This window comes from Puma concolor, chromosome C1, assembly GCF_028749965.1.
Source record: "Puma concolor isolate L17-30 chromosome C1, mPumCon1.1.hap2, whole genome shotgun sequence".
In the NCBI taxonomy this organism is placed as follows: domain Eukaryota; kingdom Metazoa; phylum Chordata; class Mammalia; order Carnivora; family Felidae; genus Puma; species Puma concolor.
Genome location: NC_141674.1, coordinates 105,725,602 through 105,752,663, shown reverse-complemented (window position 1 = coordinate 105,752,663; position 27,062 = coordinate 105,725,602). Strand labels below are relative to the sequence as shown.

At 40.6% G+C, this 27,062-nt stretch overlaps 1 protein-coding gene across 5 annotated transcripts; it reads right to left on the bottom strand.

Annotated features, from left to right (window-relative positions):
- Nucleotides 1–4,283: 4,283 nt before the first annotated feature.
- PRPF3 (pre-mRNA processing factor 3) lies at nt 4,284–26,391 on the bottom strand. Of its 5 annotated transcripts, XM_086718099.1 has the most exons (17): nt 26,253–26,356; nt 24,987–25,077; nt 23,521–23,710; nt 21,930–22,060; nt 19,801–19,947; nt 17,338–17,421; nt 16,917–17,137; nt 15,955–16,261; nt 14,672–14,838; nt 13,850–13,929; nt 11,988–12,131; nt 10,863–10,962; nt 10,576–10,689; nt 9,412–9,530; nt 9,044–9,127; nt 7,667–7,728; nt 4,284–4,642 (listed from the first exon to the last, which is right to left on the bottom strand). In XM_086718099.1, the coding sequence occupies exons 3-17, from the start codon at nt 23,663–23,665 to the stop codon at nt 4,496–4,498; spliced, it is 2,052 nt and encodes a 683-aa protein (XP_086574225.1). In that variant the 5' UTR covers nt 23,666–23,710; nt 24,987–25,077; nt 26,253–26,356; the 3' UTR covers nt 4,284–4,495. The 5 variants fall into 5 exon arrangements, with proteins under 5 accessions (XP_086574225.1, XP_086574224.1, XP_086574226.1 ...); XM_086718098.1 differs by lacking the exon at nt 24,987–25,077 and having other exon boundaries at nt 26,253–26,391; XM_086718100.1 differs by lacking the exons at nt 24,987–25,077; nt 26,253–26,356 and adding an exon at nt 26,130–26,243.
- Between the last annotated feature and the right edge of the window lie 671 nt (nt 26,392–27,062).

Below are 27,062 nucleotides of genomic sequence, written 5' to 3'. Positions count from 1 at the left end.
TAAATTTAACCTCTGTGATGCTATAATTATTAAATATGTTAACGCATGTAGAATGCTTAGAGTAGTGTCTGGGTTAGTAAAAGTTTGATGATTATGTCATCTATTATTACACTTAAACATTTTTTTTAAGTTTATTTTGAGAGAATGAGTGCAAGTGGGGGAGTGGCAGAAAGGGAGGGTAAGAGAGAATCTCAAGCAGTCTCTGCACTGCTAGCACAGAGCCTGATGTGGGGCTGGAACTCATAACTGTGAGATCACAACCTGAGCTGAAGTCAGACCTTAACCAATTGAGCCACCCAGGCACCCCAAACATTTCTTTTTTTTAATTTTAATTTTTTAATGTTTGTTTATTTTTGAGAGACCGAGTGTGAGCAGAGGGAGGAGCAGAGAGAGAGGGAGACACAGAATCCAAAGCAGGCTCCAGGCTCCGAGCTGTCAGCACAGTGTCGGATGCAGGGCTCAACCTCAGAACCGCGAGATCGTGACCTGAGCTGAAGTCAGACGCTTAACCGACTGGGCCACCCAAGTGCTCCTGAAACTTTCTTGTTTTTAAAAAATGTTTACTTATTTTGAGAGAGAGCGAGAGAGCGAGGTAGCGAACATGGGGAGGGGCAGAGAGAGGAAGAATGAGAATCCCAATGGGCTCTGAGCTATCAGCACAGGGCTCAATCCCATGAACTGCAAGATCATGACCTGAGCTGAAATCAAGAGTCCAACACTTAACGGATTGAGCCACCCCAGTGCCCCAACACTTAAACCTTTCTTTTTTTTTTTTTAATTTTTTTTCAACGTTTTTTATTTATTTTTGGGACAGAGAGAGACAGAGCACGAACGGGGGAGGGGCAGAGAGAGAGGGAGACACAGAATCGGAAACAGGCTCCAGGCTCTGAGCCATCAGCCCAGAGCCCGACGCGGGGCTCGAACTCACGGACCGCGAGATCGTGACCTGGCTGAAGTCGGATGCTTAACCGACTGCGCCACCCAGGCGCCCTTAAACCTTTCTTAACATGAATTTCCTTTTGCTTTTGTTACATGTACAATCCTTAATCAGACTCTACTAAACTAATGGCTTTCTCTGCCCATTGCTAGTTTTCTCATCCTGTGTTGGCCAAAGTTCCATTTTTAGCCCTTTTGTCATTTCTCCTTATCCTCTCCTAAAGATTAAATTTTATAACCTGCATTCAGACATATTTTAGCTGGATATCCTACTTATCTTTGATTCCACCCCTTCCATCTAGTTATCAATCCAATAGACTTTTACATAGAAATCTCTTGAATGAGTTCCTTTTCCATTCCCTTGGCCTTCTTCCTAACAGTTATCATTACCATCCTAATAAATTATACATCAATAGCATTGCAATAAGTTTTCCAGTCTAGCTCTTCAGCTTATGCACTATTACCAGATGAACATCTTAATTTCCCTCCGCTCAAAACAAAAAAAGTGTTCCTTGTTACTTATCAAGTAAGAGCTGTGACTTTTAAGATGCTCTACAATGGTTCCAATCTAACGTCCCAGTATTATCTCAAATGCCTTCCCTCCGAGGTTCCTTGGGCTCCAAACTGTTCTTTGCCTTAAATATATCCTGTCATTTTCTATTTATAATTAATTCTGTTCTTTATGCCTAAAGTGTCCTCTTCTGTTATCAAAATCCTACCCATCTTTCAAGAGCTATTTTAAATTCTCTTTCGTGAAAACTTCCCTGATCATTCCAACTGGATGGAATTTCTCTTTTGTGCAATAACATTTTCTGCACTGAAATTATCTGTATTTTCTTACCTCCAGGAATATTGCATTGAGTAACATGCAAAAGCACCTTGAAAATTGTAAAATGCTCAACAGCGTTATTACTGAATTGTCTTATTCAAAATAATTATTGGATATCTATATTCCAAAGATACTGACTTTCCCCCAAGATATTTCTGGAAATTCATCAAAATAAGCCACATACATGGAAGAGAAATCAGTCCAGTTACTTTATATTCACATTTTAAACCAAGAAAGCTATTTTCTACCTTGATCATCTCACTTTATTCTCTATAGTAAATTCCAAATGACTTTTAAATTCTTCCTAGAATTCTAAAGGACAAATAACTGCCATTAACTGGAGATAATATACTTAATTTCAAACATTATGAAAGGAATTACTTAAGTTCACAATGTATCTCAAGTGAGAACAGCATCTCAAGATAGGAACTACTCTCGGAATCACATTCATTTTAAAGAACTGTTCCTACCACCTTATTTCACAAATGAAACAGCATATGTAGGGGCTAAGAGTTTGGGCTCCAGTCAGACCAACCTGGGTTCAAACTAAACTCAATTACTTAGTAGCCATAATCTTGGGGCAAATTACTTATTCACTTAAAGCTTCAGATTCCCCATCTCTAAAATCTACTTTTCTCTTGTTTTTTTTCTGATAAAGCAGGCAATGCTTACTGAACACAATGCTGAATACAGTATGGGGGGGTCAAGAAAATTTAAAAACAACAAAAAACATCTGAGGCACAGGGAGATTAAAGACTTGTTCAAGGCACAGTTAAGCCTCACTACACTTTACAATGAATAATTGTATATTATAGTATAAATATTCCTTTTAGGCCTTATGCAAATAAATACATTTTCGAAGTTGTATATAAACTACTTACACATTACTGTGATGAATCCTTTAATAAAGCAAAAATATTTCTGTAACAATGAATTTTTCCCCTGGATTTGCTTAAATCAAGTAGTATCAAAAATGAGTTTAATTCTCTAGCTCCAATCTCACAGAATCAGAGAAGATTACTAGCAAGCACCCAGTTCATTGCTGAGTCCTGGCAAGCTTTTCAGATTTCATCCTGTTCCAGGAATAGTTAACCTCACCTGTCTGGATTAAAATTTACTTACCTCTAAAATAAAGAGAGATCGTACTACTCTTTCCTTATGGCCTTTAGCAGTCCCTTCTTTTTCCATCTCTTCTAAAGCTCTCTCACACTGCCTTAGAATTGGAACTCCAGGACTTCAAACACATAATTTTTAAAAAAGGGTTAATTTTATAATGCAGAATGTTTTAACTTTTTTAAGTGTTTATTTGTTTAATGTTTATCTTTGAGAGAGAGACAGCAGGAGAGGGGCAGAGAGAGAGAGGGAGACACAGAATCCAAAGCAGGTTCCAGGCTCCAAGCTGTCAGCAGAGCCCAATGTGGGACTCAAACTCACTAACCATGAAATCATGACCTAAGCTGAAGTCGGATGCTCAACTGACTGAACCACTGAGGTGCCCCTTAATGTTAATTTTTTTTTTGAGACAGAGGAGGAGCGTGAGCAGGGGAAGGGCAGAGAGAGGGAGACACGGAAGCCCAAGCAGGCTCCAGGCTCGGAGCTGTCAGCACAGAGCCCGATGCAGGGCTTGAACTCAGAACCACGAGATCATGACCTGAGCTGAAGTCGGACATTCAACCCACTGAGCCAGCCAGGTTGCCCCAGAATGTTTTAACTTCTGATCAAATATCCATTTTCCAACACTATTTCCTGGTAAGCTCCAACTAGAGGAAGTTATGGGAGCTCTAATGGCTCCTGTGTTTGATCCATTCCCTCAACAGGCAACAGGAAATGGAAGTGTAGATCTACTAAGAATTTTGGACTTGAATGAATACTTATGCTGACCTCAATACTCCTAAAATCAAATCAGAAACATTAAGTTCTTAAACAGAACCACATCTAGTCAGATTCCAGGAAAAGAAAAAGGAAACTACACATTGTCTTTTAGAAAAGTGTTTTTTTTTTTTTTTTTTTAATTAGTAAAGAGAGGATATAGGCTAAATTCCTGAATCCTTTGCCATTTTACAAACTGACCCACAACATCCTCCTTGGATTCTCTGTGTCCACTTCACCACAACACGTGTTCTCATTTATGCACCTTCTGAGGAAATGATTTCCTGTCCAGACTACTTAGCCCAGACCAGTGGCAATCTACCTTGTGACTCTACAGAAGGTTAACAGATGGACACTCCTTGTCCTACCCTCTTTCACCCATAACACTTTGGGCTCCACTCCACTCCAGGAAAGCAGGATTTCTTACTCCCACTTGTTCCAAGATGAGGTCAGAAATTTCCATTAGACATCAAAAATACATATCCTCCCGTTCATCCTTCCATTCATCCTTCCATTCATCCATTTACATATACATAGATATCAATGACAAAAATTCTTTTTCCACAGCAATTGCTAGAAGTTAGGAGAAAAGATCACCTGAAGACCTAAACTCCAATACCTGTAAATGTGTGAAAAATATCATACCAACTTTAAAAATAACTCTTTAATCATATGCACATGAGGGGAATAAAGGGCGGCACCAGGCTGACTGGGGAAGGGTGTAAGGTATTTTCCCTTTGTCCCCATGTCAGCTTGGCACAGTTCTGAAATCACACACACAAGTGGAACTGGTTTGGGAAATAGAATAAGAGGACTGAAGAGACAAAGGCAGGAAAGGAGAGGCAAGGGCTCGCAGTAGTTTCAGTCGGTGGACTCCAACACAGATTCACTCAGAGCAAGGTCCCAGTAGTGTTCAGCCCCATGCTTTTTGAAGTGCTCTCGAGCCATGTTCTCTGTAGGGCACTGTTTGAACTTCATCTCCCCAAAGCTCCGGTCTTTGGCCGTACCCTGGGAAAAAGACAAAATTTATAATAAAAACACTTAAAAAAAAAAAAAAAAAGATTTACTTTTAAGATTTTTTTAAAAAATGTTTTTTAAATTTATTTTTTGAGAGAGAGAGAGGGTAGGGACGCACAGAGAATCCCAAGCACAATCTGCACTGTCAGCACAGAGCCTAACATGGGGCTCAGCCTCACAAACCATGAGATTATGACCTGAGCTGAAATCAAGAGTCAGACGCTTTAACCCACCAAACCACCCAGGTGCCCCAAGATTTTTATTTAAATAATCTCTACATCCAACATGGGTCTTGAACCTACAATTCTGAGATCAAGAGTCACAGGCTCTACCGACTGAACTAGCCAGGCACCCCAAAACACTGCAATTTTTTTAAAATTCTTTAATTTTTAAAAATTTAATTAAAAAAAATTTTTTTTGATCTTTATTTTTGAAGGATAGAGAGAGACAGAGTGTTGAGAGGGTAGGGGCAGAGAGACAGGGAGACACAGAATCCGAAGCAGGCTCCAGGCTCTGAGCTGTCAGCACACAGCCTGACGCGGGGCTCGAACCCGTAAACCACAAGATCATGACCTGAGCCGAAGTTGGAGGCTTAACCGACTGGGCCACGCTGGCACCCCAAATTCTTCAATTTTTTTAACATTCATTCATTTTTTTGAGAGACAGAAACAGAGTATGAGTGGGGGAGGGGCAGAGAGAGAGGGAAACAGAGAATCTGAAGCAGGCTCCAGGCTCCGAGCTGTTGGCACAGAGCCTGACACAGGGCTCAAACTCACAAACTGCAAGATCATGACCTGAGCTGAAGCCAAACGCTCAACTGACTGAAGCACCCCAAAACACTGCAATTTCTAATGTAAATCAGATATACTCTTTTCTAAACCCTAATAACATGTGTGTAGCAATGTAGTTGAATGTGATTTTATGTTAAAAACTATTTTAACCTCCATTCCCTTGGATATTTGTGAGTCTTCATGAATTTATAGGCATAAGGTTTCAGGTTTTTTGGTTTTTTTTTTTTACTGAATGGAGGATGAGAAAGTCTGTGCTCTGATTGATACCTGGGTGGAAAAGCAAGTCAGGAAGGACTATGGAGGATGAGATGGGATGAACTAGTTGCCCACCAGGCCTCTACAACTAGAGGACCTTTAAGGAAAGAACCAGAGGCTAAAAGGACTCTTTCCACAAGACCCAGTAAGACTGTATACAAGCAGGAGGCTTTGGGGTCCACTGACAAACAAGAATATGAGGGTAAGGTGAAGAGGGGAATGGGAGCAGTGAGGGGGGTTCCTGAAGAGAACTACAATAGAAAAAGATACATTACTGGGTGTAACCACATTCTCACCCAAGGCACCAACACAATGAAGTCATAAAGTGCTATCTCAAGAGGCTTTCAGGGATCAGATTCCAATAAGAAGCTAGAGTAGAACCTGGCTTGTTTCTGAACCTGAGATACAATTCCTGTGGACTCTCAAAGGTAACTGAAAGAGATGAAGGGGGTAGGATATTAAATATCCAGGATGCAGGTGAGGTAGTTATTATAGCCTAATTTTGTATGCATAATAAATTGGAGGAATCTGGGATAAGATAGAAGAATACACGAAAAACAGTAAGAATTGCCTATAAAGAGTGGTCTTAAAGAACTGGGGAAATTGGAAAGGGACCATTTCAGTAAGTGCTCTTCTGTGTTATTAGAATTTAATAGGCATTCACTACCTTTGAAATAATATAATACTTTTATAATAAAGAACTAGTTACTAAATGAGTGCATTAAAAAAATAAAAGATGGGGCGCCCGGGGTGGCTCTGTTGGTTGAGCACTGGACTCTTGATTTCAGCTCAGGTCATGATCTCATAATTTGTGAGACTGAGCCCCATGTTGGGCTCTGTGCCGATAGGGTGGGATTCTCTCTCTCTCTCTCTCTCTCTGCCCCTCACCCACTTGTGTGTTCTCTCTCTCTCAAAATAAATAAACTTAAAAAAAAATTTTTTTTAATTAAAAATATACATGCACTCAACATACATGAATAAAATGAAAACATTAACTCAACACAAAGGTAGAAAATATTTACAATGTAAAAAAATGTATTTTGGCATGGGAATAAAAGGATTACTGCAACACATTAGCTTAAGGAAATAATTACTAAAACAAAATTTAATGCTTCCTGGAAAAATAGGATGGTATTTTATATGCTCACAAACAATGAACAATCCTTATTTCACATCTTGGCCTGAATAAGCATATGCATTCATTTATTCTTCAGAAGCTAATACTGGTTCAGGGTGCCTGGCTGGCTCAGTTGATAGAACGCACAACTCTTGGTCTCTGGGTCATGAGTTCAAGCCGCATGTTGGGTGTAGAGCTTACTTAAAAAAATAAATAAAATTTTAAAATTAAAAAAAAAAAGAAAATAAAGAGGAACTAATATTGGTTCATTAAGATTTCAGGGATGAAGGACCTGTATAACCATAAAAAAATTGTATTTTACAGAGCACTATTACATCATAATCTAATCCTGGTCTCAGAAAACTGACAAATAGAAAAAGGAAACAAAATCCACATTTTTGTAGACAAACCAACGGTAATTGATATTAAGTGTCTTGCCCCATTTGAGCAGCTAGTAAGTGGTAATGCCAAGACTCCTAACTTTATATTCTTAAGTCTAACACTTCTTTCACTATTATCCAGACAAAAAAAAAAAAAATTCCCAGTGATTCATCTCCCTCTAAGTCTCATATCCATGACTGTGAAATAAACAACTCAGTCAAGAATTTATATTCTTGCCACCAGTTTTCCATACTCTTCCCCAGATGGCATATACTATACACTCATCAATTTAAAATATAGTCAGGAAGAATCTGCTGCCGAACATGTAACAATGAATTCCAAAAGGAAACATGAACTACTTAAGGAATCAATCATTGCTTAGTTTTACCATTCCTTTGCTCCACTAGAACAGTATAAACAACCAGGAACTAGCTGAAGTTCTGCTTCAGTGTTTAACAAAAGATCACCTACCTCCCAGACTAGTACACATTTGTTGGTTTTCTTCACAGCTTCCTCATCAGATTCCTCATCATCTGGAAAAGACAATATAGCTAAATCTTGCTCTAGACTTAGAGACCAAGATTTAGGTTCTAAACAAAGAGTATTCAAGTGTACCCCAATTCTTTTAAAATATTGTTCCCCTTTCCATTGTATCAGAGTCAAATGTCTTCTGTTATCTTTATTTCCTGCAAATCAGACTGAAAGTTCCAAACAGAGATACTAATTCAACATTTACTGAGCACCTAATAAGTGTCAAGAGCTGCACCAGATACCAGGAATAAGGAGATAGAGACAAGGAATCAACAATAAAAACTTGTCCTAAGCACTTTGAAAACCAGGCCTCAGATGCCAAGACAACAGAGTCTGTTACTAAGGAGTTTGATCTAATGGAGAAGGAGGGCAGATAAACCAAATGAAAATATCTTAGAAACACTTGTAAAACAAAAGAAAATATAGGGCAATTATAGTGAAAAGTGTACTTTAAGTAAGGCATGAAAATATCTTAACTAAGGACACAAAATATAAAAGGGCCAAAGTTAGGAAAATTAAGAAAAGTTAATTTCTTTTAACTTTTAACTTTTAACTGCACATGTTAAATGCTAACCCAGGTCTGCAAAGGGGAGAATGAATATGGATGGAAGAATGATGGTCAGAAGGGTGTCAAATATATTTTATACATATATAAAATTGGGCAAAAGAATGAAAAGTATGTGTATATATGTATATGTGTGTGTGTGTGTGTAATTTTGCCTTCAACCCTTTAAAAACTTCTTTCAAGAGGCGCCTGGGTGGCTCAGTCAGTTGAGTGTCCAACTTTGGCTCAGGTTATCATCTCACGGTTCGTGGGTTCAAGCCCCATGTAGGGTTCTGTGCTGACAACTCAGAGTCTGGAGCCTGCTTCGGATTCTGTCCCTCTCTCTCTCTCTCTCTCTCTCTCTCTCTCTCTCTCTGTGTCCCTCCCCCACTCGTGCGCTGTCTGTCCCTCTGTCAAAAATAAACATTAAAAATAAATAACTTCTTTCAAAAAATAATATAGACAATGCACATATAAAGTGCATAGTTTGCTGAATTTTCACAAACTGAATAGACTCCCATAACTAGTGTCCAGATCTGGACAGACAGGGAAAGCAGCTGGCAGAAACACCCTGAAGGCCAGGGAGAAGAATAACATGCACATCATCATGTAATAAATATGTAGGCATGAATGTCTACATGTTCACAGTCCAAACAGGTTTTTCTACAATTCCTAAACATTATCTAGTGTGAGCAAGTGTCAGTGGGAGGGAGTAGATGAATGGACAGAGTACCACCCCACCTCCCACTCCATCCCCTCTAACCCCCATTCACCATCTCCCTTTGTGTTAGATGTCTGTTCATCCCACTTTATCCGATGCAGCATAAGACGCTTAAATTTCTTCTGGGCCTTGGGGCCTGGAAACAGAGAAGGAGAATTTTGCCAGAGTTGTAGATGACGATGAAGTAGAAAGAACCTCTGAGCTCATCTGATACTCAGCCATTAATGTGGTAGTTGAAGCAATACCAGGAACTACATCTTAGGTCCTTTTGCTCCAATAAACACAGAAACAGAGGCCCAGGATATTATACCCAGGTATGGCTCTAAAACTCTATCTTTTCCTCCTTTCTCCCCACCATGCTAATCACTTCAAAGCCTAGGGTTGTGTGGGGACAAGTCTCCTTCAGTTTTTCAGACTCACCCCCTTCCACTACTACCACGTTGACATCCTTGTGCAGTACCACCACCCCTGTCAGGTACAGTTGCCCAGCATTGGCCTCAATCTTGAACTTCTTGGCTGGGTTGCTCAAATTTCGAACTCTGGAGAAGGGAAAGTTTAGTTATGGCTTTTGTTTCAGTTAGCATCAGTAGCTGCCTGAATGGAATGGCAAACAAACAGATGGATCCAAAATGGTTTTCTCTCTAAAAACAAAAATCTGCGGAGTAAGCAAGCAAATACACTAATGCTTGATAGGTAAAATCAATGAATCTAGAAGTAATCCCACTGTCTTATACTTCAAAGACTAGCACTGTATATACCCTATAATAAACAGCAGGTAATCAAAATTTACTCTAAGGAAAGAGATATTTACCATCACCCAAAAAAATGTGTAAGCTAATTGTTCTTGACAGCATAAAGATCAACAAATTCTTTGCCTTCTAGATGCTTATAATGTAGTCAGAATGCTACTCATGGAAAATTTCTAGAAGGCTACATAAAAAACTGTTAGTAGCAATTACCTACAGTAAGTGGTACTAAGGGTTCAGAGAGTAGGGGTCTTGTTCAGCAAGGCCCTTCTGTATTGTTAGATTAAAAAAAATCCTCATATCACTTTCATAGTAAGGAATGAGTTATTAAACACTAGCACGTTTTAAAAAATGGAAGGAACATATGCACTCAACATAAAAGAATAAAATGAAAACATTAATTCAGCACCAAGGTAGAACATATTTACAACATATTAAATATATTTTGGAGTGGGAATAAGAGGATTACTGCAATACATCAGGATAAGGATATAGTTACTGAAGAAAGAAACTTTTAATGCTGCCTGGAGAAATAGGGTATTTTCTGTTCCACAAAGGATGAATGATCCTTAGTTCACATCTTGGTCTCAACAAGTATATTCACTCATTCATTCTTCAGAACTAGTACTGGTTCACTGAGAAGCCCCCAGAGACAGAAGAGTAAGTCTTTAATCCTCATCATTATAAAGGCTTTACTAGCTCCTGATTCACGTTGGGGTCATTAGAAGTGAGTAGATATTGATGTTAGGAATGCTTTAGACCACAGTGATTCTGCCTCAAGCACTTGGAAAACTTTTGGCATTTCTAAGGGAAAGGCTGGCCCAGTTTGGACACCTACCTATATACAGATATGTGTACCCCCTGTGAAATGTCTTCTTTAAGCTTTTTAATTTTCTTGACCTTTCTCTGTTCTGCTGTAAGTTTTCGGGCAGCGTTGGCCTCTTCATGCGCTCTGTCGTGACAGGAAGGACATCCACAAGTGAGAAAGGCATTGAAGATCAGAGGCAAAGCTGAGGGAAAGAGAGAGCAACGGAGGACTCTCCCCTCCCTCCAAATATGGATCCCCCCAGAAGAGTCTGGGAAAGGTACTTGCCCTGGGTTTCCACCCAATCCCATGGCACTTACTTCTGTCTTTTTGCCATCTGAGCTCTGACATGGGCTTCTACCTTCGTGGGGTCTTGAACAGCTTCTGTTCCTAATACTCGCATCAAATTTGAAATTCTCACTGCAAGTGGAGAGAAGATTAAATTAAATTTCCAGCTGGGATAACCTGGTACCTCTTCTCTATCAATTCATAACTGTTTAACTATTTCAAATCCCTGCTCAAAGCTCACTTCCTCTAAAAACCCCTACCTTGAAAAGCCCATCCAAAGAACTCAGCATTTGTAGAAAGTCACATAATATATATAGTTGGTATACGTTTATTTACACTGCTTGAAAATTTACGACAAATAAGGAGTTTTATTTCTTTGGTATTTTTCACTCTGATCACAACATGTAGTGAAAGATCCTGAACATAACAGTGCTCACGCAAAATATTACTGAATGATAACAAAACTACAGGAGTGAGGGTTTAACAATATTTTCATTTTTCAACTATAGAATTATGTACATAACAACTGTGCAAACAGTGCAACTATTATCTTCATGAATTTCAAGACCATTATTCTTTCAGGAAGATCAGAATATGATATATTTTTATACTTAAAAAAGAAAAAGCTTTAAATGACCTCTACAGTGAATATGTTGATCTGTCTTTAAGATTTCATTTTATTTATTTATTTTCTTAAATGTTTATTTTATTTTTGAGAGAGAGCGAGCAAGTGAGCAGGGGAGGGGCAGAGAGAGACAGAGGATCCAAAGCAGGCTCTGTGCTGACAGCAGAAAGCCAAATGCGGGGTTTGAACTCACGAACCATGAGATCATGACTTGAGCCGAAGTTGGATACTTAACTGACTGAACCAACCAGGCACCCCTAAGATTTTATTATTAAGTAATCTCTACACTCAACATGGGGCTCGAACTCACAACCGCAAGATCAAGAGTCGCATACTTTACTGACTGAGCCAGCCAAGCACCCCTATGTTGACCTGTCTTAGCCAGATTGTAGAAAATTTAGGAAAGGAAGAAAATAACCAATGAATGATTCTGAGAAACAGAAAGCACTCAAATATCAAGAGATGCAAAAGTTCCTCTGGAATTACACAGATAAACTTAACACCCTTTCATCCCTGCCTCTAAGATATGTACCTTTGGGTTCTGGAGGAGGCATCAGGCCTAGCCTGACTTTCTCTTGTAGTTCCTTCTGTGCTTCCCTCCTTGTTTGCCTTCGAAGTTTCTTCTGTTCCTTCTTGGTAAGATATACCCCCAGAGTAACTGGTGTGTCATTGTCAACTGCCAGGTAGAGAAATAGAATTACAAAAGCAATAAGCCTATTAGAAGGATGTAGGTGACTATCAATCACATTAAAAGAAACTTTAAGTGTTATTAGTTATTTTTAGTTTGTGATAGTATAGCATTTTACTATCTATCTATCTATCTATCTATCTATTTAAAAGGGTGGCGGGGGGAGGAAGGGGGCAAATCCTAAGCAGGCTCCACACTCAGCATGGAGCCTGACATGGGGCTCAATCCCACGACCCTGGAATTATTATGACCTGAACTGAAATCAAGAGTCAGATGCTCAACTGACTGAGCCACCCAGGCGCCCCAGTATGTTCCGTTTTTAAAAAACATTCTTATCTTTCATGAGAGTGTTCTAACTTGTTTTTTCTTGAAGTAGTTGACTGCTTTAATCAACTGAAAAGTGGCAAAGACAGAAAACAAAATTAGAGCTGCTCCAGTTGCTCTGCATGAGGATTTGGGGTAGGTGGGGCCAAGATAATGAAGTTTATAATTTTAGAGTTACAGGAATTGGGGAAAATCCTCTGGACTCCCAAAGCAGGTTTACTCAACTTTTAGTTTTTTTTATTATTACTATATTTTATTTATTTTGAGAGAGAAAGCACAAGTGGGGGAGGGGTGGAGAGAGAGAATCCCAACCAGGCTCTGCACTGTCAGGCACAAAGCCCAACGTGAGGCTTAAACCCACAAACCACGAGATCACGACCTAAGCCAAAGTCAGATGCTCAACGGACTGAGCCACCCAGGCGACCATATTATTATTATTATTATTTTTAAAGTTTATTTAAGTAATCTCTATACCCAACATAGGGCTCAAACTCATGACCCTGAGATCAAGAGTCACATGCTCTCCTGACTGAGCCAGCCAGGGGCTCTGACAATTTTTTAAAACAAATAAAATCCCTTACGTTCTTCTAATGATCCACACTGATGACAACTAAGTAGACTCTGGTTAAGTAATGGGTATCTTTACATTACACAACATTACATAACATTACAATGATTATCATATACTATATTATCTCAAAGTCCCAATCTATTCTTCTAAACTTATTGGAGTTATTGGCAAGCAAATTTACTAGTTGAGGTATTACCTCCTCTGTTCATCCCAAATATGATGAAAGTGTTAAAATCTTTTATGATCTACATAATTCTTGAAGAAGGCATTATCAATCAACATTATCTCTATATGTGAGAAAGTTCTGTGTTCTAAATGACTTACCCAAGGGATTCAGCTAGTTAAAAACACAGCTGCAACCAAAACCTATCTCTTCTGAGTGAGCCAACAGGCTTTTGCTACAAAGATGATCAAGAGAGAAGAAGGCTGAAGACAAAGACGACTGAAGGGCAGTGGTATACAAAACTGGAGTTGGGAGTCAAAGATGAGAACGCTTTTTAAAACCCAACTTGTAATATACTTCAGTTGAAACCATCTCTAGGTTAGGCCTCAATGCTCTAGACCTGCACTGTCCAATACTGTAGTCACAAGCCACGTACACTATTTAAACTAAAATTAATTAAAACAGAATAAAATTTAACATTCAGTCTCTCAGTTGTATTAGTGCAACTCAGTTTTCAAATGCTCGACGGTCACAAGTGGATAGTGGCTACTGCATGGACAGCACAGAGAACATGTGCTGTCCATTGTCACATGAAGTTCTATTGGATAATACTTCTCTAGAGCCTTGATTGAGTAATCTAGACATTACCTGGAGGGTTGAGTTGGGCTGGATGTTCAACAAGATTTGTGATTCCAAAATAATCTTCTCTCTTGGGATTTTCCTCTGTACTAAAATTGGAGGAAGAAGGGAAAACAGGATATGTGGGTAGAGACAATTCTAAGAGAGAAGGAGTCTCAGAAACACAATGAAAAAATGCACTCTCCATAACATTCTAGCACCTTTTAGTGTGCATATCCACAACATGTAATTGTATTACACATAATTTTCAAGATGAGAAAACTGGGTCCACTAAGGTTGGACATACAATCCACATCAGTCACTCTCAACCTTTTTCTACCCTAATATCCCTGATGGATGGATGCCACATTCTTTCACTAATAACAATAACTCCCTGGGACAGTGGTTGACAAAGGAAGGGTTAAGGGGAAAGACAGATACAGTTTCCTAAAGCCATGGATCAGAATTATAGAACGGATATAATTAAAGCTCTCCAAGTGTTTCTCAAATGATTTCATTCTTTCCCTCATCAATTAAGAATCCTTCCTCTCTATTGTAGGACTGGATCTTTAAGAAATGTAAAAGCCTATTATAGGTAGCAAAAAAAATAATAACCACGTATAACAAAAGCAAATATAAACTTACATCCTTTCTCTTTTAGATCATTTGTGCCTTTTCCTTCCCATGTTAACCTTAAAAACTAAAAATAACTTATTCAACATATTTACAAATATAAGAGCCTGTATATGGCTACCTATTTCACTAGGATTTCATGATTTTACTTAATGCATGAGTATTATCTCTCCCAATAAAACTCTAGCCTTATTAAAAGGTATTAACTAACAAACTCACAGGTCAAAACCATTGGGGATGATGTAAGAGTCCCACCACTCAATTTCAGGGATATCTCCTTCCTTTAGTTCTTTTTTAGGAGCAATGAGGGCCAGCCTAGTGGAAGTATGGATGCCTGTTTTTCGAGCTGCCTGTGAGATCTCTGCCTGCAGCTTCTCCAGTTGAGCCTAAAGACAAGATAAACAAAGATGGGAAGATAAATTGGAGTCACAGAAAACAGGGAAATAGTAGAATCCCAAATTTTAAAGTACTCCCTTGTTGCACTCTTTATGCCTAATGCAAAGAATTCATAACTTCTGAAAACTTAGAAGAAAAGAGGCATTCTACTTTATCCTTTACTTAGTTGATTTACATACAGCTACCCTTATCACCATCCTTCACCCCACAGTGTGTGCCTGCGGCAAATACACAGAAATGGAATTCTATGAAAACTCCATTCTGAGAATGAAAACAAGAAGCAAAACTCACCGGATATAGAGTCAATTCAACTCTCAAGGTGTATGGATTATCTGCAGTAAATGTTATATACCAGGCTAGCTTTCCTCAATCACGCAGAGGGTTCTGAATTGTTTCCCTCCACTGTCTGTATGTGAATTTTCAAAGTCAATTTTATTTCCACTTAAGTAGAATGGAATTAAGACAAATCAGCTAAAATTCAAGTATCCCAGGAATAAAGTAGTTTAAAAATTAGTCATTGAGGGGCACCCTGGGTGGCTCAGCTGGTTAAGAGACTGACTCTTGATTTCAGCTCAGATCATGATCCCACAGTTTTGTGACTTTGAGGCCCACATCCGGCTCTGTGCTGACCCTGCTGAGGTTGCTTGGGATTCTCTCTCTCCCCCTCCCCTGCTTGCGCTGTCTCTCTCAAAATAAATAAATCAAAAAGAAATTAGTCATTGCTTTATTACTTGTGTATCTAATTGCCTAAAACTTTTGAGAATTGAGTTGGCAGTATTTTAGGACTGTATTAAATTTCCTTTGTCACCTTCCTACCTTCTTTGAAGTTCTAGGTTATACTCTTTTTTTTTAAGATTTTGTTTTTAAAGTTTATTTACTTATTTTGAGAGAGACAGACACCGTGTGAGTGGGGGAGGGGCGGAGAGAAAGAGGGAGAGAAAGAGCATTCCAAGCAGGCTCTGCGCTGGCAGTGCAGAGCCCAAAGCGGTGCTTGAACCCACAAAGCCGCGGGATCATGACCTGAGCTGAAACCAAGGGTCAGATGCTTAACCGACTGAGCCACCCAGGCACCCCTGAAGTTCTAGGTTATATTCTAAACCAGATACCTTTGTCCGTAATCGTTGGGCAATCTTCTCAAATTTGCCCTTGTCATGGAATTTAAAAGTGCGTCTCTGGCGCTGGGAAGGGGCAATTGAGACTCGAGGGTCAAAAAAAGTATTAGACTCCATGTCTTCTGATGGCTTTTCTTTTAGCTGTTGTTTGAACTGTTCCCTTTTCACAGCACGAATATTGGCCTTCAGAGTGGGCATGCGATGTGTCAGCTCAATCTCTTTGCCTGTTGCATCTACAGTGCGACCTTGCTCGTCGAGAATCAGTGGTGTAGGTTTAGTTTGATCTTTTAACTCCACCTTCCTGAGAAACAGCCCACAAAGAAATAAATGCCATATGGGACAATAAATAAGGCAAACAAGAAACAAACAGAAAATGAAACAAATCAAACCAAACAAAGAGAACTAGGTTACACACAATTCTAGGGAACATAAACCCATCTGTGAAGAGTAACACCGTGACTGAAAACATCAAACAGAGTATGTGAGTACAGAGTAAAATCCGATGAAATGAATTTATATATTACATTGATAAGAATTTGCAAGCCTATCTTCACTCCGGAATTTCTGAATCAGACATAGTATGCCAAACCAATTGTAGGCGCTAAAAATAAAGTCTATCATCTTTATCCAGTTGTAGAGAACTCTCAGATCTGGTATCATTCACTGAGGTCTAATGGATATAGTTCTGAGTTAGGAACCAGGAGACCGGTTCTATTCCTAGCTCAACAGATAAAGAATCTTAACCTCAGTTCTACCAATTATAAAAAGAAGCTAATAAATTCTGCCACGAGCAAGCTAAGAGAATTCAATTGGTATTTATTAAGCACACGTAAGAAATATGAAACTGTAAGAAATGAGTTAGGTTCCTTGGGAGAAAAGGATCAGTAACATTGAAAGGTATTTATTGCTTCTCCAGCTTCAGAAATACTAAGGGGTTCCACGAAACAGATACTCACGGGGGAGCAATGCCCATGGCATGGAGATTGGCCAGGCCCACCATGTTGGCGTTGCCAATGAGCCCTGGCTTCAGTGCCAGCTGGGCTTGGATGCGGGCTTGTAGTTCAGCTGCTTTCCTCGCCTTCTCAATGGCATCATTCATGAAAGTGGCAGCCTGGGAGGGCTGAATAGTGTTGCCAATTGGAAGTCGCTCTGGCTGGGAAGAAGAAGGAGTCTTTGGCTGTGAGAGAGGAGAAAAAAGAAATCAGAATCAGAGGAATTAGACAGGCGGACAGGTCACACATGTAGACTGGTAGATGGTGGCATGGAACATGCAGTGACCTTCCAAACTCAAATGAGTGGATAGCAAGAAAATGAGAGTGGATGGCAAGAAATTCTTTGCTAAAGAGTCTTCATTTCAGAGTAATCTGAGCACAATACCTGAGGTGTAGGGGGGCTAATGAAGCTCAGCTGTTTTTTCCTCTCCTCAATTTGCCGTGTTGCTGCCTCCATCATCTGTTTGATCTGCTCTCGGTGGGGGGGGGGGGGGGGGGGGGGATTAAAAAACTGTTAATATCTCTTTTATTTCTCCTATACAGGTTCCTAAACACAAAGGGCTTTTCAGGTCTAGAGAACTAAAAAATTTTTGAATGAACCCACCATATTCTGCCTGTACCACAGGCTACAAAATTCAGTAAAGAAAAGCCTACATAGCTGAGCACTGAAACATTTCAACCCATCTTCCTCAAGCAGGAGTGGCATGGTAGGTAGTAACACAGCTTGATGATTAAGACTCAGGTTAACAGGGGCACCTGGGTGGCTCAGTAGGTTGAGCAGCCGACTTCGGCTCAGGTCATGATCTCGCGGTCCATGAGTTCGAGCCCCACATCGGACTCTGCGCTGACAGCTCAGAGCCCGGAGCCTGTTTCAGATTCTGTGTCTCCCTCTCTCTGACCTTCCCCTGTTCATGCTCTGTCTCTCCCTGTCTCAAAAATAAATAAAACATTAAGAAAAAAAAAAAGGACTCAGGTTAATAGAAACCTGAGCTTGAATCTTAACTCTGCCACTTAATGCTTATGTGACACTGGACATGGTATTTAATCTCTAAAACTCCAAGTGCCTAAAAAAAGGTATAACAACAGACCTACCTTACAGGGCTATTATGAGCATTTAAACAAAACTCTTGGCAGAGTCCACACAAATTATACTTTTAAGTTTATCTATTTAATTTTGGAATCTCTACACCCATGGTGGAGTTTGAACTCATGACCCAGAGATCAAGAGTCACATGCTCTTCTGACTTGAGCCAGCCAGGAGCCCCAAATTATCATACTTTTGATGAATTCCTGCTTTGGGTAACTGGAGACAACAATGCAAAGATCTGTTTCCTATCCCGTGTAAAATACTTCTTCTGTCCTAAAGAATATGAGAATAATAACCTTTGAGAATACAATCAAATAATTCTTGAATTTTCCAAAAGAAACCTTGCTGTCAAGGTGTTTCAAGATATATTTTTAAATTAATCACACACACAAAAAAATTTTAATGTTTATTTACTTTGAGAGAAACAGAGGGATAGGGAGAGAGGGTGGGGCAGACAGGGAGAGAGAGAATCCCAAGTAGGTTCCTTAGTATCAGCGCAGAGCCTGACATGGGGCTTGATTTCACAACCTGAGCAGAAATCAAGAGTCACATGCTTGAACAACTGACCACCTAGGTGTCCCTAATTTTTCCTTTTCCTTTTTATTTTAGAGCCAGGGGCAGGGCAAAGGGAGAGAGAGAGAATTCCAAGCAGGCTCCATGCTCAGTGCTGAGCCGGACACAGGTCTTGATCCCACAACCCCAGGAGCCGAAATTAAGAGTTGGATGCTCAACTGACTGAGCCACCCAGGTGCCCTAAAGTTTATTTTTGACATCTTTTTTGTGTAAGTGATATATTTACATAGTTCAAAATGCAAAACAGTACAAAAGAGTATATTGTGAAATCTTCTACTCCTACTCTCTATAAAGCACCAGTATCTTTCCCTGCAGAAATATCATATATAAATATATATATAAGCAAATTCATCCACCCACCCACACACATATATGTATATATTCTGTTCTTCTTCCAAGAGACTTTAAACAGCACAAGAAATATTTATTATATATGTAGTACCAAAATTGTTTTAAGAAAGCCCATTTTAGGGGCACCTAGGTGGCTCAGGTGGTTAAGCAGCTGACTTTGGCTCAGAGTCTAGAGCCTGCTTCAGATCCTATGTCTCCCCCCTCTCTCTCTCCCTCACTCCCTCTGTCAGTTAAGCGACCGACTTCAGGTCATTTTCGTGGGTCTGAGCCCTGCGTCAGGCTTTGTACTGACAGCTCAGAGCCTGGAGCCTGTTTTGGATTTGGCATCTCTCTCTCTCTCTCTCTCTCTGCCCCTTCCCTGCTCATACTCTGACTCTCTCAAAAATAAATAAAACATTAAAAAACAATTTTTTAATTAACAAAAAAAAGAAAGTCCATTTTAAAAACGCAGATAATTCTTATTAAAAACAAGTCAACTTGAAATTATTTTAGTGGATTATAGCATGTCAGCATTATATTTGGAAATTCTCCTCTGTCATCAAGCTGAGTTCTGATTAGTTCAATAATTTTCTCAATCACCCAACGAGGTAGACAACTGGGCAAATAATGTATGTAACACCCTTGTTTGCCACATAACAGGTGCTCGTAAATGTTATTTCAATAGCCTTCAGGTGGAATACTCCTAGTTAAACTGAGAAATGATAAAACATAGAGCAGTAAACAAAAGTTTCCCAATGCTAAATACTAATTCAAATCAAGGTCATGATGAATCTGGACCCCTGCATCTCTCACTTCTTCAGCTCACAGAATCACTGCTTTCAGTCCCTAATTACTCACCTGGAGCTTAGTCAGCATGCCAGGACTCTCTGAGGGAGGCCCAGGGATCACTTCAGGCTCCTCTTCCACCTCCTCAAAACGTGGTATCCGTCGCTTCTTTACTCCTGATGATTCCTTGGAGATCTCAGAGTCATCACCAAACACTTCCTAAAGAAACCCAAGATGACAGAAGAGTTTTCTCCCTGCCCATGGGAGAAGGGAAGAATCATCCTAGTCCCTACCAGCATTTTGTAGCTTTCCCCAGAGTCCTTTAGACCCTCCACCAAACGGACCATCTCACCCAACTTCATCATTCTCCTACTCCAGTCAAGCAAATTTCATCACCATGTCCTTATAAATGTTCCCATCTCAAGGTCTTTGCCAATACTACTGCCTACATTTGCAATGATATCCCTCAACTTTTTCCACACCCCTGTTCCAAGTCCTGCCTAAAACTCGCCTCAGGAAGTTTTCCTCACTAATAATCTCATCTCACTCTGATCAAACTGTTGTTTCATATCCTCTTAGCACTTAAGAGCTGGGTTCATATTACATAAAATTACATTGTTAATATTCTGTTTGCCAAGTGTTAAGTCTTCCAATGTTAGTACCTTCTCCCAATTAGAGTCTAAGCTCTTTCAGGACAGGGGTTTTCTCTTTCTTCTTCAGTATTACCCAGTAACACTCTGTTCTCATCAAACAATGGGAACTCAAATACGCTGACCAATTTGCAAGGTGAATTTAACAGGACCAAGAGTGGCCAACTGGAAGGGACAACGGGAAAAAGCAAATGTACACACCGGTGGTAGGCTTTGGGTGACATCCCCTCTTCACTAGGAGGGCTCGTGTTTTGCAAGGACATATCCTCGGCCAGGGGCGAGCGCTTCCTGGAACTCCTACAGTTCAAGAAAAAGGACTCTCCCATAATATATTGTGTGGGGTGGGGACCTGAACGGACCAAAATGGGACCCGTATCCCAAAGCTACCTAGATACCTCCTTCAAGAAACCATTTTTATCAATCCCACCCAATGTAGTCACTTCATTCACAGCATGCCTCAGCCCTTACACAGCCACATACCCCATTATAGCATTAATTTCACTCCACAGATCTGTGCAAATCGTGGATTAAGCATTCCCACGTAAACATACCAAATTCAACATCAGTCTGAAACCCTACAGTCATCTCTAAAACTTATATGAGACTGCTACTTAGATTTTGTAATTTGTGACTATATTCTGTTGTGCCCTTCCTTAAATTGCAAATTCCTTTAAGGCAAGGACTATTTCTCATTCCTCTCACCACCCACGATGACTTAAACACAAAAGGCACATGACCCTCTATTTCTCTCGGTTCTACAGCCTGGCCAGGGACCAAGCAGACATTGCTTATTCACTCTTTGTGCCCCAGGAAAAGCAATAGGATAGCCAAGGTATCAAATGCACTTTGGAAGGTTTGATGGGAGCCACAGAAAAGACTTTTTTAAAGCAAAAGAAAAGAGATAGAGAAACCAGCCACCTGACGCAGCTACTACTGAAAAAAGGCATGACCAATCAGCAACTACAGAATACAAAGTGAAGGAAGTAAGACAGTAATGATGGTCCTTTTAAGTAGTCCACTCATGGGGCCAGATGACCAGCCATATGCTATATAGCAAACAGCAGGCTCTCAAGACATACAGAAAGTAATAATTTTTGTTCGGTATCCCATCTACAAGTCCACTGTAGAAAAACCTCTAAAAGGAACAACAGGAAGATTTACAACAGTGGAGTCACATTCTGAAACATCTATTAGGTATCAAGTAAACCAAAACATAAAACCTTAGAGTGATCAACTTATAGGTAGTAGTAAGGGGGGGGGGGGGGAGGAGGAGACAAAGGGAAATGTAAGAACTAAAACTCCTAACTGTATGTGAAAAAGGACAAAGCTACCAATTGTTTCCCTGAAGTATTTCAACCCATGAACTTACGTAGTTCACCATCATAAGATGGTGATAATACAAGCTCACCTCCTCTCCTTTAATGTCTTAGTATCTCTCTTGAATATTATGTATTCTAATATTAAATACCAAAGTGTGAGTCAGGTAAGCTTAGCAAATTTATTACCGTTCAAAACACTCCCAAGCTCATCAGATAATTAACTGTAACCTACCTTTAGCTCTCGTTTTCTGCTCCTGTCACTGCTAGACTTGGAATGTCTAGAGCTCCGGCCTTCCTCCACAGCCTCAAATAGTTTGTCCACAAATCGGAGAGTAGAATCATCAAGAAAAGGTTTCAGATGGTCTGACAGGAAAAAAAGAGGTGGTAGGGTTGAAAAAGTTAGAGTACAAGGAGTGAGTGGGTAGCTCAGTTGGTTAAGTGCCCAGCTCTTGATTTCTGCGCAGGTCATGATCTCATGGTTTTTGAGTTTGAGCCCTGCATCGGGCTCTGATGTGACAGTGCAGAGCCTGCTTGGGATTCCATTTCTCTCTCTCTGCCCCTCCCCTGCTAGCACACACAGGCTCTCTCTCTCTCAAAATAAATAAACTTAAAAAAAAAAAAAAAAAAAGACAAAGTAACAGTACTTAGTCCAATATTAGGCATATAACAGACACCAACACTGGAATTTTACCTCCAGGAGGGAGGGAAATGTTTTCCTAAGTTCTTTGTAGGATTCCCATAAATCCTCTTATATTGAATGACCTTGCCCTATGAGGTAAAAATATAGTTACAATTTCTTGCAGTAAGAAGTAGCAAAGCCAGAGCAATCTATTCAGGTTGAACATCAAAGTTAATGATGAATAATCACCCTAACTCTTCTCAAAGAGCAAGCTGGAAGAGACTACTATTAACAAATTCTACCTCCCTCAACTTTTTTCATAAACTTGGTTTAGTTATCACTCTGAACTTGAATCTACCCATCTGACTTTAGCATATTTTTTCTTTCTTTCTTTTTTTTTTTTTTGAGAAAGAGAGAGCGAGTGAGCCCCACAAGCAGGGTAAGAGGGAGAGAAAGAATCTGATGCAGGCTCTCCACACCCAGTGCAGAGTCCGAAGTAGGGCTTACACTTACAAACCGTGAGATCATGACCTAAGCCAAAATCAACAGTCGGCCACTTAACCAACTGAGCCACCCAGGTGCCCTTAGCATCTTTCCTAAGTAAATATAACTTAGTTGATTCAACTGACTTGACATTGGTCAAAGGAAGTCAGTCTGAGATTCAAAATATGTCATAAATGGGGTACCCAGTTGGCTCAGTTGCTAGAGCCAGCATCTTGATCTTGAGATCATGAGTTCAAGCCCCACATTGGGCATAGAGCTTACAATTTAAAAAATAACAAATAAAAAACAAAATATGTCACAAATAGTATTAAAAAAAGGGAAAAAGCAAAATTAGTCATTTAGGCTATTTCCATCATAATGCAGGAGAAAATAATATATGGCCTAATTTTTTTTTAGACACTCCCAGCAGAGAGAATCTGGGGAAGTTCAAAGCAGTGTTTGGGATCCTGCTATAAGTCAAAAGATTCATAAAACAGGGGCTCCTGGGTGGCTCAGTCAATTGAGTGTCCAACTTTGGCTCAGGTCATGATCTCGAGGTTCATGAGTTCAAGCTCCACATCAGGCTTGCTGCTGCCAGCCTGTCAGCATGGAACCTGCTTTGGATCCTCTGTCTCCCTCTCATTCTGCTCCTCCCCCACTTGCATACTCTCTCTCTCTCAAAAAATAAAAACATTAAAAAAAGATTCATAAAAGGACATACCAGCTGCCTTCTTCTTGTCCATGCCCTTCCCCACACAGTTCAGTGCTGCTGTGACCACTGTGGGCTCTGAGAAACCCAGCACCCTCTTCACTGTCTTCTCTATCCATGGCTTCAGTTCATCCAGCTCCCTCTTAGACAGTGCCATTCTTCAGGAAAGGGAGGGTAGCTCAAATGGGGTTCAGTCCTGCACCTAAAAAGAAACCAGGAGAACACTTAGTTAGAGGGTAGGAAAAGAGCACCCCAAGCAATGTTTAGTGTATCAGGAATGCCCTCTCCGCCTCTCTTCCCAATCCTTAGGCAAGTTCCTGCACTTCATTTCGACCTAAATACTTTCTCTAAAACCCATTACTTAAAAGCAGAAAGAACTACATTTCATTTGCAACTCTAACTCAGTTAGGTATCAGTGGATCAGTGAAATCTGGGGAATAAACAAACCAACCCTGAGAATAACCTAGTCTGAGAAATGAGTTCTAGCTTCTTTTCTGATCCTGTCATAACAAGGATTGGCAAACATATAACCTGAAAACAAGAGTGAAAAAACCCACCCAGAGGCCAGCTTTTCTTTCTTTTTTTTTTTAATGCTTATTTATTTCTGAGACAGAGAGAGACAGAGCATGAGTGGGGGAGGGGCAGAGAGAGAGTGGGAGACACAGAATCAGAAGCAGGCTCCAGGCTCTGAGCTGTCAGCACAGAGCCCGACGCGGGCTCGAACTCACAAACCGTGAGATCATGACCTGAGCTGAAGTTGAACGCTCAACCGACTGAGCCACCCTGGTGCCCCCCAGAGGCCAGCTTTTCTATCTCTCCTGCTTCCAGGTAGGCATTCCTTAACCTAGCCTTGACCTGTAGGATTCCCTTCCTTTAAGGAATGGTGGTGGGGGGGTGGGGAGGGGGAGAGAGAAAGGGCTATCCAGGTCAGCCATCCTATATTAAAGTTCATAATCCTGGGGTGCCTGGCCGGCTCACTTGTTATGGCATGTGACTCCTGATCTCAGGGGCATGAGTTCAAGTCGCACATTGGGCGTGGAGCCTACTTTAAATAAATGAAACACTTAAAAAAATAACAAATCTTATAATCCTTAAGAATGCTGTCACTTATCTCTACAGTCATATTCATCCCTGTGGGAATTCTGTACCCAGATCACGTTCTCTCATGTTCTACTCTGTCAGTTGACTTTGTAAGATTAATTCTTCACCTCAGAAAAGAAGGTCCTCATTTTGGATGTACTTTCTCTCTCTCCCTTTTCATCTTTATTCTTCTACTTTTTAGCTTAGCAGAGAAAACACTATCATAAAGGACACCCTACAACAAATCTTTGTTATTTAATGCAAGTTAATATAATTCTTCAACATTATTCATTTTACATTTTTGATCTCCTACTTAAACAGCAAAACTCATGAGCATAGAGAAAATTTTATTTCCCTGATTTTCTCCGTAAGTGCTTAAATCAATAAACTGCACTGACCTCCGTTTCCAAGCTAACTTCCTCCCAGCACTGCTACAAATCAGGGTCTCCGGTAGTCAATCTTTCAAGATGTTTTAGGACCTCTTTTCTCCTAAAAGATAGTCTGATTAATTTCTACTTTCTTGGCAGGTTTACCCTCTCTATAAGACCTGTTGCTAAACAGCATATTTAATTTTGGCATAACCATGGGAAGCCAGTAGATTAAAATCAAGAAACTAGGAGTGAAAGATTTTGTGTCTCAGGGACATGTTCTATGAATAATTCTATGGCAGCTTTATTCACCTATATCATGATAGAGTATAGTTTATAAATCTCTGTATATTAAACATGCATTACTCAAAAGAAGCATAGACACCACAGAGAGTGAAGAAAGAGTTCACACTGAACATTTGGGTCACAGAGTTCCACTGTTTACCAGCTTTGGGGCAAGTAATTCCTCTGAGCCTCGGTCTACTCATCTTACAAAATGAGGACAATCTGCCATACCTTCATCATTCTTTATCATTCAGTAAATATTTATTGTATAATTACTAAGTCTCAATCAGTGCACTGGGTGCTGCGGATACCTACAACGGTGAACGTATCAGACATTCCTCGCCTTAACGAGGCTTACATTCCACTAGAATTGAATCATGGGCTAGAAAGCGTAAGCAATTTGAAAAGCCAAAGCAACAAATGAGCTACCACTCTATCAGATGAAACGTGTGCCCAAATACTATACTAACAAATGTATTCAACTTCAACTCAATCCTCTAGCAAACTAAACAGCCAGTGGACAAAAATAAAAGTTCCCAACAGTCACTAGCTTTGTCACTAATCAAATGTTCAACAATAACTGCCTGGGACGGGGCGGGGTGGGGTGGGGGTGGAAGAAGAGGTAGGCAGAAGGATCTCTCAATGAGCAGGTAGCAGAATCCAATCTTCTGAAGAATCCCCTTACTCCGTGTTCTTTGCTACAACCTGAGTTTCCTTCCCTCTGCAACCCCTATTCCTCTCTGCTCTTTCCCTATCTCCCACTGGCTCCCCACCCCACCTTGTCCTCCCCAAACTCCCATCTTAGAGCCAGTCTCCCCACCCCGTCCCCTTCCCACCCCCGCCCTTTTCCTCTTTACAATCTCACTCCAACCCATTCTCCCTCAGAACCTTGTACTTCTTCGGCTTCCTTCCCACTGAACCTTCCCGCCTGGGTCCTGCCCTTGGACTGAAACCTGGTCCTCACCGCTCGGAACACAGCATATCCACCCCGGGCCCGGGGTCACTACTCACCTCACAAACTTCAGCCCCTGAGACGGAGCCCGAACGTTACACCGGAACCGGAAACTGTCCGACCGCCCTACGGCCTGCCGTCGCTACCGCCACGGCCGCCGCCACGCCGCGGCCCCCCGACATGTGACGGGGAAGGGCGGGGCCACCGGTTCGCGCAGCCGTAGTAACCATCTGCTCGGCGGCGGCGCGCATGCGTGCCCAGCTGTGACGTTTGCCTGTACAAGTTGCTAGCTACTTAGGTTTCCCCAGCGAAATGCGGTAACTAGATTCCTGCGAAGTTAATGTTGCCTGAAGCAGAAATTGGGCTGCTTGCAGTACTCCTAGTGTGAAGACTAAGTGCGCTAAAAGCGGGACTTTTGCGTTCGGGCTAAACGCGGCCTCTCTGGTAGTAAGTAAACCTGAGAGTCGTGGTCGCTAGCATTATCCACCCCTCTTTAACCTTTCTCCCTTACTTAAGCGTGATGCCAGAGACTACCAAGAAAAATGAGAACATAGGAGGACTCTGAAGATAGCAGCTCCGCATTTGTTCCTTTTACTGTCTCATTCATTCACTGACATAGTAAATATTTGAGTGCCTACTACTATGTGCCAGGCATTATCTGAGAATGGATATCCCTTAATGATGAAGAACATGGGCTTTAAAGCCAGACTGTCTAGATTTGTATTCTAGCTCTCTCACTCATTAGCTGTGACATTAGGCAAGTTACTTAAGTCTGTTTCCTTACCTGTAAAAAAAAATCCACTTCGTGGGGCTGCTGTGAGGACCGCAAGAATGACGGAGGGTAAGTGCTTCTCAGAGTTCAATAAAGC